The sequence below is a fragment of the Myxocyprinus asiaticus genome, chromosome 32 (assembly GCF_019703515.2).
Source record: "Myxocyprinus asiaticus isolate MX2 ecotype Aquarium Trade chromosome 32, UBuf_Myxa_2, whole genome shotgun sequence".
Taxonomy (NCBI): domain Eukaryota; kingdom Metazoa; phylum Chordata; class Actinopteri; order Cypriniformes; family Catostomidae; genus Myxocyprinus; species Myxocyprinus asiaticus.
Window position 1 is genome coordinate 20,735,739 of NC_059375.1, and position 14,333 is coordinate 20,750,071.

The following is a 14,333-nucleotide window of genomic DNA, read 5'->3' on the forward strand; positions in this document are numbered from 1 at the left end:
ATGTTCTGTGTCTACAGTACCTCATCTTTCAATATAAACACCTTGTCCAGAGTGAAAGAGTGAATTCCAAGCAGGTTAGGTCCACTAATCTTAAGCATATTCCTCGCTTGGTCTAATATTTTCATTACATATTTATTTAACTTATTTCCCATTTGCTAAAAAATTAATAGAAAGGAAAGAATAAAAACATCCATGAATACATCTCAGGAAGCCCTTAACTCATTGAGTTGTCTGGTTTCTTATTTGAAATTAAGTACTAGCATCCTTGACTAACATCAAAGAGCAACACTTGTCAACTTATTGTATCTATGCTCCAAGATGGCCCAAAGCAAATATTATGAGACCTGCTTTTCAGAGAGCTTCTTCTGTTTATTGAGGTCACTGACTGAGTACTTGAGGAGTAGAAAGCCCTAATAGTGGTGAAACCTTCTATCTCGTCTGGCACAGAGTTTAATATGAGCCATTCTCAAGCCTCATCATTTCAATGAGTATGAGGTGGCAGGGAGAGTGAGAAGAAACAAACAAACACTCGTCCCAAGCCGTTGTGGATCACTGCAGTGACTGGAGATGTCAAGAAGCATATGAGATTAACTGAGGCAGAAAGAGATGCCGGCTCAGAGAGCAGCTAGAATTTAGAGCCTTTGTAAAGGCTGACAAGAGGCGCACTGTATAAGCAGAGTTATGTCAATGATTCGAAAGTGCAAATGTTCAACTCACTGTAAACAGTGTGCATATTACCATAAAACCAAGGTCCCTGCCAGGCATCCATGGAAATGTGGGAACTGCTGTAAAGGCAAAGTTATATTTTAAAAGGTTTCTCTAGATTATGCATCAGTATACTGTTTGATGCAAACATACATGATCCAGAACAGTTTATTCTTAAAGGTGAAGTGTGTATTTTTTCAGGGTTAAAATACTGTCTTTTATCATAGTTTAATATGCGGAAACAACTAAGTAAACCATTCATAGGTTAATTACCCTGAAAAACACTGAGGATCTGTGGCATTTTTTAAACATTGTTCAGTTTGTTTGAGCATCCCAACCTGCCCTAGGCTCTGTAAACAGACTTTTGTCAACCAGAAGTCTCAGTCACCATTGACTTTCATTGCACCTCTTTTCCATACAATAAAAGTCAATGGTGACTGAGACTTTCAGCTGGCTTAAAAAACACTGCTTTTTGCTTAAAATCTCATTATGTGTTCCACCAAAGAAAGAAAGTCATACAGGTCTGTAACAAAATAAATATCAATAAATGATAACATAATTTTCATTTCTGGCTGAAATATCCCTTTAAACTGAGTGGTTATGTGATAAATCACCAGTGTGTTTTGTTAAAATCACTGTTCTGAGTGACTGTGACACCGGTTACTGCTGTCTCACATTCAAAATAAACTGCTGTGAGGAGTCACTAATAAAGTGTAACAGTTTTTGTGCCAAGAAAAGTAAAATTGGAGCTTTATGTGTTGAAACATTGACAACTGCAGTGTGGCTGATAAGTCTAGAGGAGCTTTTAAAAATACCTACCTCATTCTGCAATTCCCTTTAATACAAATATTAATATCATGTGTAATAATCTACTTGAAGAAGGGGATGAAAATCAAGGATGCCCAGTGTGAGAAAAATGGGTCGGCAGATTATCCGTATTAGCATTCTTACTGTAATTTAAACAAACCAGTAAGAAAGGGATTAATGTTCACATACAATGTAGAAAATAGAAACCTTCTGCAAAATTATTTAAAGATGCTAAATTAATCACAAAGCTCAGATGAATAAACAACACAAAGGTCATACCTAAGGGTACTGTTCCTTGGTATTCTGTGTGAGAATTTATATAGCACATTTTGGGTTATGTATTTATCCACCTCAAATTAAATGGGTTTTCTCGTCTTATTCTTTTGCCTTTCAGACAGGTATTTATAGGCTAAGTCATTTTGCAATGCCAATGAGGCATTTTAATGATGTAGTGTGGGCCTGCATCTCTTCATTTGCCCCGTGTTCTCTCCATCTTTGCTAATGTGCACTCCACCTCACTGCACGCTGAAAATGATTATTACTGTCCAACCCCACTTTGCAGATGCAGAGGCTGTGTGAGGGCTGACTGACAGTCTGAAGTGCTCAATTCTGGAAAGTTCTGTCTTTAAAAGTTTGGACCAATGGGTTTTTAAATTAAGTATGATGCATGACCCTATATTTTGTATGAAAAGAGGGAATTTTAGTTGGGATGCAAAGTTTTAACGACACCATTGATGGACATTCAAATGTAGCTACTGTGCTACATTTTTGTGGCAACCTTTTAGCAAAATGATATATTGTGGTTCCTTTCTCATACTGTGGCAGTTCAGAGGTGAAATGTCCATTGTGTGGTGCTAAAAGTGAGTAAAATTGTCTCCCAAACAGATGAGGTTTTTAAAGTTAATGCTCTATCAAGTTTTAAATCAACAAAACCTACAATATTTAGCAAAAATGTAACGTGATTCTTTGAGACCAGATTGTTTAATATTTACGGCTCAGGTGATTGGCTGGAAAAACCTGGCTGCAGAACTGAGTAACCATGAGCAAAGATGGCAGAATTCAAATGTAGTACTTCAGGGGGTCCTGCATCAGTCAAGCAACTACCACTGAGGTAAATAGGAATGTTTCCGGATAGCTTTCTTCAGGTATTACAGACCTCATTGGAATGCAGTATAGCATATTTTACACTCCAATATAACAGCTAAGACAAAATCAGTTTGGGCTTTTTGGCAGGTGGTTAATTTAGGTATAGTTTATTTGCCAGGCTGTTGATGCCCTGTGATTTACTCAGTGTAGGAGTTCATTCTGCTGTGTGAAGAAAGCCAACCTGCTAAATGTCAAATGCCCTCCTGTTCCAAGGCTGAATTTGTCTACATGCCAAGCTGCTTGTCCATGTGAGATGCCATTGGGGAGGGCCAGAAAAACTCTGCTTTACAAACTGACCAATGGCCTAATAATTCCTAACATGTGTCACACTCTTTACAGCTGACTTACTGTGACCCCTTCAAATGATCAATGTAATAACAAAAATCTAATTGTTATGAAGCCATTACTATGGTGTAGTCACTTACCTGGACAAATCATATAATGTTGTACAACCTTGAGAACTGAATGCTATCTAAGAGTGACATACTGATTACTTGCCCTTGGGCTTGAGGATCTAAACAAAGAGCAAAGGAACACGCTTTCAATATACAATGGTTGATGCAGTAAGAATCTGGAGAGAAAATAAGGTACTGTAACATACAGCTTCAGTAAATCAAACATTTGACTTGCAGTGAGCTGCATTGGGAAAGACATTTTTGTTATAACGGTTAATTGTTGAAAATCAGCTCTAGAAACATTCATGTCATGTGATATTTAATTCATTTAGACTGATACTATCTAAATGTCTTATCATTGCTAATGTTTTGATTTAACAAATATGTGGACTGTTCAAAAGTGAAATGTGTAAATTCTGCACCACTTTCACCCAACAGAAAATCACTGTTTTCAAAAATGTTTCCCAATCAAACCCACCCCCCCCCCCCCCCCCCGGTCAAACAATCAGATGTCCCCGCCCCAAACTCATGCCAATGGTTGAGCCAATGACCACGTTTACATGCACTTAAGAAAATGGCCATAAGAGGCATTCTGAAACGTCATGTAAACAAGAACACAGATTTTCTTAAGCCGTTTAAGGGATTAAGAGAAAGCGGTTTAACACACCCATGTTTCTCCTGAAGAACGCAGCTTATGTGCCCATGTAAATGCATAAGCGCCATTGTTACAGGTTTTTGAAGTGCGCGCATGTAGGTGAACAGACCAGACTAAACACTTCATAGGATAGAGTCAACACAGCGGAAAGAATTCAACATTTCTGGGAGTACAGTAGGAAAAGCACATACACTATAAACTATACCCATTTACACACACGCCAATGTAAAATATTGACGGTCCCTCACATTCGTGTATATGCGCTCGTACCAGAGATTTACATATGAGGAAAACCCCACTATTCCAGCACAATTCCACTGCAGATCGCGACAGAAATTTAAGGAAATAAAAACAGCACCAGCTCTGGAATATCTGGAAATAAAGTGAAACAACAGAGAATAAAATATTGAAGTCTTCCTCAGATACCATGTTTGTTATTTTCAAAAGCGTTACGGGGAAATCATGTTGCTGTGGAGAAAGCTGCTTACTGACTGAGCCGCATGTATACGGGAGTAAAGAGTATGCCGCTTATACAATGCATGTAAACGGGAACACTACTTTCTCACAATAAGCTGCTTTTTGGTGTCCATGTAAACTTAGTCAATGTTACTACGTTGGGCTGCTTGTGATGCTCAGTAGTAATTTTTTGATAGCACCACACAGCCACAGCGTTTACAGTTTTCTAGGGAATAATCCTACAAATTATTTTTCTATTTTTGTCTCTGCATAATTAGATGGGATAGGAGAAAGTATTTTAATATTTAAGAAATGATACACTTTAAATGTTTGTGAGTATAGAGAAAAACAGGAATCATACAATTTCTCTTTAATAATGAAATCTATCTAAATTCCAAGGTAAAATATAAAATACAGCCGTGTACTGAATGATCATAGCTCTTTAAACATTAAAAATAAAAGTTACATTGGAAGATCCAGAGAAAACAAAACATCCAAGTTAAATCCAGTTGAATTTTAACAGCTATGATGCTGCAACAGTTTAGTCCCTCCAGGATGTGAAATTGAATTTGCAATTTTTCATAACAAGCAGACTCACACAAAACAAGGACAGATGAGGAAGTGCAAGGTCACTGACTGAATTCAGACAAGAGCTTGGTCTTTTTAAAAATCTTTCTTGCTGCATACTTCTAAAGTTGTTCAATCACACCCGGCCTCTTTTGGAAGCTTCTTAGTCACAAGTGAGAGGTGAGGTCAGCAATTATGTTTTTGGTGATCCACCCACGAAACAAGTGACTCACTGTCCCGGTCAAGGCAGCCACGTCTTTCAATAGTAACCATGGAGATTGCCTCTTTCCTCTTCTCAGAGATGGAAGAGAATAATAAGCAGAGAGGGGCAAGGAGTGAACTCATCAAACTGTTATCCAAAATGTTCAGTGCTATTACAATACCATTGTACTGTACCATCGGATCACTCCATTAGTAAGACAAGGTGACTTAACTTTAGTGTTTAAGGATTTCTCAGATGTATTTGCATGATTTGAGTGTAGAGACAGGTGATATAAATGCCAAAGATCAAAAGTGCCACTGGTTCATATTACTAATGCTTGTTAATATATTCGGAAGGTAAGGCTCTTTTTATTTCTGTAAAAAACACACCTAAATGCACACACACATTGGCGCAGTTAACAGTTCCTAGAATGGAATGCTGAAAAAGACTCTGATGAGGTGTGGTCACTTTTCTTTTGAAAATTATGATACAACTGCATAATTATTGGCTGTGGGTGGAGCGTTCATGCCAGCAGTTTCTTCAGGTCTTCATCCAGTCCTCTTTCGGTTAACTGGTCAAGACTATAATAGCGATGGATGATCTCATCTTTAGTAACTACCACCACTCTTACACCATGGGTGTCATCCCCCAACTGACAACCAATCGCTGAGCTCACCACCATATCCAACCCATCATGGCTTCCCCCTGCATTTCTGTGGTAGTGACCGGAGAACACGGCTTTAACTCCTGAAACAGAGTAGAAAAGAAATTGATATCTGTGATGGGTCACAATGGTCAACTATACGTCCAACTACTGAGTCAATTAGTGAGGTTGACTAGTTTATGTAGATTTTTGCTTGTATATATGATATTAAAGATTATTGCCCAAGAAAAAAGATACAGTTCATTGAACACACATTGATCTTTTGTGACAACATGCTCCAATAGGGGGCCATGTTGTTACACTATTTGGGGTAAGCTGTCACAATGTAACCTGCCATTAAACTAATGGCACAAGTTTCATGTAAATATCACTTCCACCAAAATAAAATCTACACCTTTCCTTAACCTCCTGAGACATGCTTGGACATTACGTTTTGGCTTTGCTATAGGCAATGCATCATTTAATTTCATTTAAACTGACTGATCTCAGTTCAGGAGATTCTAGGCTGTCATTAAAGGGTTAAACGTGTGTCATGTGACAAAACAACATGGTGCCAATCTCAGCTGAGTTTGTCTTTGGGAGAAACGGCAACAAAACTACATCTAGTAAGAAACCTAATTACGTTTTTACATTGAAACCTGTAAGAGTCAAAAGAGTAGAGTCTCTAGTTTCATCCGATATGCCATTTTAAAAATGTCATTGATTTATCGCAAAACGACACGCTGTTAAACACAATAACCACGTACGTGGACTATAAGCTCATTTTCCTTAAAATATCCTATATTCACTGTGAATTAACACATTGAGAATCAATGGATGCATACAAAAACTGGAAAATGTGTCTTTCAGAGGTTTATACAGAGTTAAGATGAAAATAAGGTGCCTTTCAAACTGTTCTGAGACCATTGCAGACAGACAGCACACTGGTGGGGTAAGTCATTCTCTTATTAGGGAGCAAGGGAGCGCCCTTTAGCACTCTACGCAGCCAAGTGCATTCATTCCTAACATCCGGTCAAAAGTTCAGTTTCAGGCTGCAGATGATGTCTGGACCACTTAACGTGTTTGGCAGAAATGGGACAATGGTAATCAGCACATAGATTCAGAATTTATAATGTATAATTTTATTTTAACATGGTTGGCAGTGATTAGATAACTTTGAATCATAATTATTTATGCTAATTTCGAATGCAATGTCTGTAACGTCTCAAAAACACGAATAAACACTCCTGGAAACAAAAAATTTGAATAAAAAAACAAAACGGACATTCTATAGCTTGTTATAATAAATAGTCCCAATGTGCACATATGTGGATATAAATTGTTAGGATTTTTTTTTTTTTTTGCATGTTTCTTAGGAGCTACTAGTTACAAAACAAAAAGGGGAATGGAAAATGCACACAGCAGTCACACTCGGGTCTCAGGAAGTTAAATCTACAACTGCATTAAACAGCCTATTAAAGGCTTTTCAGCAAAATGTTGAATGTAAAACAATAAAGGCAGTAAACAATTTATGAAACAACAAAAATGGAAAACATAAAAATATCAAAACATTGTATTTGTCAACAAATAGCCCTATTGTAATTGCTAAATTGTATAAATTTATGACATTTAAAACATGTGACAAACTGCACTGATGAAAAATGTGGCATTATTCCCAACCTGACTTTCATGTAAAATACCTTATAACACATTTAAACCTTTTAGTAAAAACCTGCATCCATAATATAGTTGACCATTGCCTTAATGTATGCCAGTTCGCTTGTTTACTCAAAAGCTATAACAAAAATATGATGAAAGTGAAAATTTACTTTGGAGGGTAAAATTACAAAAAGTTAAATTCACAAAAATTATTCTAATTTAAGAGGGTTTTGAACTAGGTGTTTGAAACCAAATTGATCCCACCACATCCTGCCACATTCGTTGCATATTTAAGATGCCGTATGTCAAATTAATAATAGTTAAACTTTTAAAAACACACCTTAGGCACGTTTCAGGTAAACCTGAAACCAGTCTAAATATACAGGGCTTCCTCAAGACCTTAGTCAAATAGTCTGTGGGTAGGTGGATTTTGAAAATATGTAGTATTGCACATGCCTAATTGATATCACTAACAAATGACATAAAATTCTAAACATATCTGTCTGGTTTTGGATGTAACAAGTGGACAGCCGGTAAAATAATACAAAAAGTTTCTCTAGTGAAATCACACAGTATTGCCAAATTGAATACAAAGGCCCAATATTAAATGGTCCACTTGTGATGAAACCACCATAAATAACCCTTTAAAGGTGCATAATCTGTGCACAGTCTTAGTCAGATGAGCTCACGAATGCAACTGAATCATTTGCATTTCCTGTTTGATTGACCATGACTCCACAGTGGTAGAGCCATGGGAGCTGACTGCAAATTCACACTGACATGGTGGGTTCTGCTACAGATTCAGTTTTCCTTGTAGATCTGCATTACCACTGTGAGGCTTCTCCTCTCTTCCCCGCAGCAGTGGCTTAGACTCTGCTGTTAAGGAATTTTAAGCAATGGACCGAATGCAGAATCACTTTAGTCCATCAAACAAGTCACCCAGAGTGTTAGGCACAAATGAGCGCTCTATTTTTTGAGGTAAGTGAGGTTGGGGTGGCTCTTCAACACAGTTCAGGCAAGGTTTAGCTTCTGAGGAAAAATTCTGACAAACAAGGTAAACCCCCATTCTGAGGTAATGGATGCTTTTGGAAAGAAAATAGAATGAAATTTCACAAGAATTTTTCATACAGACAGAGAGCAAAGGTGCCAAAAATCGCAGCGATGGTGGTAAGAAAGGAGATGGCAAACCAAAATACAAAAAAGAAGAAGGAGAAAATAATTATGACAAAAAACAAACAAACAAAAAACAATGCTGAGTGCTATAATTATAGACTGTTGCTTGCTGGCAGAGTTCATCTAAATTTCACAAGTTGTTTCATGTGCACATGATAGCTAGCTACAAGCTATATTGGACAGAAAACACAAGAATGATGCTAATGAAATTACACAAACTAGCTAGCACCATTAAAACTACCTTGACACTTACACAATAGTGCAGCACAAAATGTTGAAACATCCCCCAAAAGCTTTTAGAATAATAATCAAATAATTCAGATGAATCATAATTGCATATAAATGACTTCAATGGGAAGATTATGCACATTTCAAGCATCTCTCACATATCATAACCTCTAATCCACTCAACCCACAGAAACATGACAGATAAAAAATGAGTGTCCAATTATCTAGAGAAGTCAGATGTGAAACAGTGGAGGGGGAAGAAAAATCAAAGTCATTTACTCAAAGGACATCCTCTCTACTGCACTACCGGAGAAAATAATTAGACATGTCATACTGTTAATGACTGCACACATATACTGTAACTACACATCACCCTCAAACCTGATTTTAAAATAAATTGGCTATCGTTTTGTGAAAATTCTTTCATTATTTACTTACCCTCAAGTTGTTCCAAACTCTTTTTGCATCCATGGAACACAAAAGGAGATGTCTGCCACAATGAAAGCCTCAGTCACTATTCATTTTCATTGTATAGAAAAGAGATGCAATGTAAGTGAATGGTGACTAAGGCTGTCAGTCCCTAACTTTCTGCCTAAAATCTCCTTTTGTGGTCAACGGCAAGCAAAAAGTCATATAGGTTTGGAACAACATAAGGGTGAGTAATTTATGACAGAATTTTCTTTTTTGGGTGAATGATCCTTTTAAAGGGCATTCACACTGATAGTGATTTGCATTAACAAAGCAACCAGAAGTAATTTATTTTCAATGGAAGTTTGTGATTTTTGAAAACAATAAAATTGTCAGTGTGAACCAGGCTTTATAGTCATGATGGGCCTTATTTTAAGAGCACTATCATGGCTAGCAGTAACAGTGAATGTATCGGAATGCACTTCACTTGTACCAGTTGATTTTGATTTTGAAATTTTGAATTAAATGCATTTATTGAAACGCGAAAAAACGAAAGCAAAAATATTTCAAAATTCAAATTACACTTCAAAAGAAAAGAAAATATAATGAAAATAAGCAAGTGGTAAAAAAAAAAAAAAAAACCTTCCAAATACAAACATTTTACACTTTACACTTTCACCGGCCCCTTTTTCATTGACTTAAAAATCACTCTATGACAACAGGTTGAAAAATACCAATACAAATTAGATTATAAATACAACTGTAAATATAAACATAATAATCAGAATTGAAAAATAAACCATGAACTAAAGGTAGTTTAACACAAATCTCATACATATTTGTGTCTTAAAATGACTACAACAGTGATCGTAATGGACTTAATTTGATGTTCCACTTTATTTTCAGAGTTTGGTCATGAACTTTATTACCACCTGCTGGTGGAATCTCCAAACTCCAAATGCAGGAACTGAATTTGGACGTTGCGCTGAAAACAGACATGGTATTAAAACCACTTTATTTCATTATTTCTCAGGTCATTGAGCCACTTCATTATCAGACAATACACCCCCAGTTTGCACTCATACACCCACAGTTAGCACAAACACTCGTACATACGCCCATTTGCGCTGTGTGCTGGCAAAAAAATTGCGCTAAGAATTAGCACTCTCACGAATTTGGATAAGACACAGTGCACCATCTTAGCGTGTAGCACTGCGCTTTGCGCGCTTACAAAAGTAGAGCGCATGATATTTCAAATACAAGATGTTTCTAGCTTATTATCAAGTCTGTGTCTGTGCTGTTTGGACATTGTTTCGCTTTGTATGCCAAAAAAATCTCTGCATTCTGGTATAGTGTCTCAGCATGCTTGCAGTCACTTCTTTTCTCGGTTGTGATTTTTGGCTGCAAACATACAGTATCAGTGAGTCCATACTCCCACCAGTCCTGTAATCAGGCTGATTAACAAACTGTGATTTCTTAACAACAAACAGTGCTGTGGTAGATTTAGTTGTCAAGATCTGCTGTAAATTCAGTCTGACCACTCAACGCTCTGTAGTATGTGAGTTTTTGCATGTTTATCGGGAGAAATCCATCTGAAGATGTTCAAAGAATATCATCCCAGCAGGGACAGATTCTACTCTAATGCCCACACCAGCAGTATGAACAGAATATAATAGAATATGGCAGCATTCCTCACTGTTTTCACACAGTACAGTTCCTCCAAAAAGTAGTTGGACACCTATTTCACACTTTAAAAAATGTCATAGAACTTTATACAAAATAACATGTGGCATTTATAAACCAATAATACTAGACCTTTTCTCAGAACTAACTTCTCTTTTTTGAGCACCTGGTGTCAAGGTGTGAAGTCAGTTTCCCTTAAGTTCACACAGGTGTCCTAGCAGATCAACCACAGTTGAAGTTCCTTACATTAACTATGGACATGTTCCACAAGGTTTGACACCCAGAAAGTGTTCAAATACATTTGTCTTAATTTTGAACTATCTATTTATTGTTTTATGATTTCAAAAATATACAGTACATCTTTTAGTAAAATGTTTTATTTGAGTGCTTGTGCTATATTTCTTTAAAAAATAAATAACTCCTGGTTTGATATTTAGTTTTATAATGCAAACAAAGACATTCATACATTTTAAGTGTGCTTTAAGTGTCTTTATACTTTTTGAGGCCACTGTACATTTCTTCCTTACTGCCCATTGCTTGCAGGGACTTATTTCCATCTACTGAATGGCTTTTTATCTCACATATTGTAGATACATTTCAGAAAATTCTATTTATCTGCCTGTTAATTAATGGGCTATTTACTGCAAAAATAGTAGTATCTAGGGATGAACATGCCTTTTGGCAGCGAGAGGTGAAATTTGCCGTGAATAAGAGAGAATTATAAGTACTAAAAATAAGCATTCACATAAAATAAGCAGAGTTCTAGCCTGATAAGGAAGCATGACGATGTTCTGGGTTCAGCTCTCTTGAGACACACTAAACGTGGTACTAGAGCCTCTATTCCCTGCCAAAAAAACAACAACTCTGGTTTAGTTTGAGGGCTGTGTGTGTTTCTGCCTATTTGTGTGTGCTGTCATTATGTCATGATCCCGTCACTCTGTCAGTCTGGCTTTTTGTGTGACAAGGCCGTGGCATCATTGTTCTGTGTCTGTCTTGTGCTTCGTTTTTGTCTTTTTGTGAGCGCACAGCTTCGGTTGTTATTTCCCTGCCGTGCGCTCTCAGTTGGTCATAAGTTTCATGTTTGGAGCATGGTGTCTGGATCCTGACTTCCCTGTCTGGTTCAGTTTCGGTTGGTGTCGGGATTCGGACATGCATGCCCCATGTTCTGTCTGTTATTGGTGTGGGTGCATTGCGCTTATGTCATCTTGGCGGCATGCACTCACGTCAAACGAGCCACTGAGAAAAATTATTCACTAATCTCTGCCAAGGATAATTTGCATGACAGAAAAAAGTACAAAATGATTTTTTGTGCAAGGAGAACATTGCTTATGCCTCTCATATCACACCCATTTATCACTGTAGGTCCCTTAAGAGTTCTCTAAATGAGGTGTGTGTGGTGTAATTAAGATTTAATCAAAATATGCATAAAAGGAGGCCTGGGTAGCTCAGTGAGTAAAAATGCTGACTACCACCCCTGGAGTCACAAGTTCGAATCCAGGGCATGCTGAGTGACTCCAGCCAGGTCTCCTAAGCAACCAAATTGGCCTGGTTGCTAGGGAGGGTAGAGTCACATGGGGTAACCTCCTCATGGTCGCTATAATGTGGTTTGCTCTCGGTGGGGTGCGTGGTGAGTTGTGCGTGGATGCCGTGGAGAATAGCGTGAAGCCTCCACACCTGCTCTGTCTCCGCAGTAACGCGCTCAACAAGCCATGTGATAAGATGCACGGGTTGAAGGTCTCAGACACGGAGGCAACTGAGATTCATCCTCCGCCACCCAGATTGAGGCGAGTCACTACACCACCACGGGGACTTTGAGCGCATTGGGAATTAGGCATTCCAAATTGGGGATAAAAATATGCGTAAAAGGCGATTAGCTGGCAATTTCTATCACGTTGATTTCTGTACACAGTGGAGCTATTTCACATGGGGAAATACATATTTAAAAGGGAGATATTACATGATTGTCACTTGCAATAGAGTTAAGCTCTTGAGGACGTGTGCTTCTTTCAAGGTTATTTATGAAGTTTTTTTCTCAGAACAAAATTTTAATGGAAACAAAATTACAAACAAGAAAAAAACCTGTCTGACCTAAAACAACATAGATTTGTTTCACAACAGCAAAAAACCTTCAGGCCACAGTGCATCCAAGTATACACTCACTGAGCACTTTATTAGGAACACCTGTACACCTACTTATTCTTGCAATTATCTATTCAGCCAATCATGTGGCAGCAGTGCAATGCAGAAAATCATGCAGATACGGGTCAGGAGCTTCAGTTAATGTTCACATTAACCATCGGAATGGGTAAAATGTGATCTCATTTATCTGGACCGTGGCATGATTGTTGGTGCCAAACGGGCTAGTTTGAGTATTTCTGTAACTGCTGATCTCCTGGGATTTTCACACACAACAGTCTAGAATTTGCTCAGAATGGTGCCAAAAACAAAAAGCATCCAGTGAGTGGCTGTTCTGTGGATGGAAACACCTTGTTGATGAGAAAGGTCAACTGAAAATGGCCATACTGGTTCGCACTGATGGAAAGGCTATGGTAAATCAGATAACCACTCTGTACAATTGTAGTGAGCAGAATAGCATCTCAGAATGCACAATATGTCAAACCTTGAGGCAGATGGGCTACAACAGCAGAAGACCATGTTGGGCACTTTATTAGAACCATAGCGTTATATAATTATATTATCTGCAATGTTCTTTAAAACAATGAATTACCAGAGGTATCAAAAGACATAAAACCCTGTCATTTAAAAAAATAATTTTTTAGTTCAATTTAGCTTAATATTCATGGCTGTCTTTTTGTGCCCCTGAAACACTCCCTCTAATGATGCAATACCTAGAGAAACATAAAATTAACTGCTGCCCCTTTCATAACAGATATCTGATAACAATGGGCACTCCATCATACTGTAACTTCCATAACCATTTCCACAAAACAGTCTATTCTTCATTCTCTGCCTAAAACAACATGCTTCCCAGCTTACCTACAATTCTCAAATGATGACAAAAGTTCCTTTGATTAACCAAAGCCTGCACTAATTCTACTAACTTGCACTGAATAAGAGCCTCAGGCCAGCAGAAATAGCAGAGGAAACACTTGGCTTATCACTGCTAATTAACAGACTACATGATAACACCACTGGCAGTGTGAGAAATGTTGAATGGTAATTTAAAATGAAACGGTTTTGCATTATAATGCAATGAGGGCTCAAAAACAAAGGTAAGCTTTTAAAATTGAAGAGGCACTCCACTCTTTCAACTAGTCCGTTTATTGTGGTTGTTGAGAGTATAGCTGGAGATTTACCAATAAGCTTGAATCAAGGGTGTTTGCAAAGCTTTTACTTTTTTACAAAACATTTACTTTTATTCAATACTGGTTCAATGTTTAGCCCTAAAATTCTAGGCTAATGAAAAAGGCCATTTGATGGACCCTAAAGAAAAAAACAAAAAATGTCACATGGCTTCATATTTCTGTGCATGTGAGTGAAAAATCGCCCCAGTATTATGCTGTTCATGATATAACTAAATGGGCTCTATTTTCGTGAGCACGACCGCACGCTACGTCTTATCCAATTTTCGTGAGAGCGCTAATT

General features: G+C 37.6%; 1 protein-coding gene across 2 annotated transcripts in view; it reads right to left on the reverse strand.

Moving 5' to 3' along the window:
• Window positions 1-4,519: 4,519 nt before the first annotated feature.
• The window catches only part of cpped1 (calcineurin-like phosphoesterase domain containing 1), a 55,218-nt gene continuing 45,404 nt past the window's right edge, over window positions 4,520-14,333 (reverse strand). For both annotated transcript variants that reach the window (XM_051667589.1, XM_051667590.1), the window contains one exon: window positions 4,520-5,680. In XM_051667589.1, the coding sequence (XP_051523549.1) occupies window positions 5,457-5,680 (224 nt within the window). In that variant the 3' untranslated portion in view covers window positions 4,520-5,456. The remainder of the gene's footprint in view (window positions 5,681-14,333) is intronic.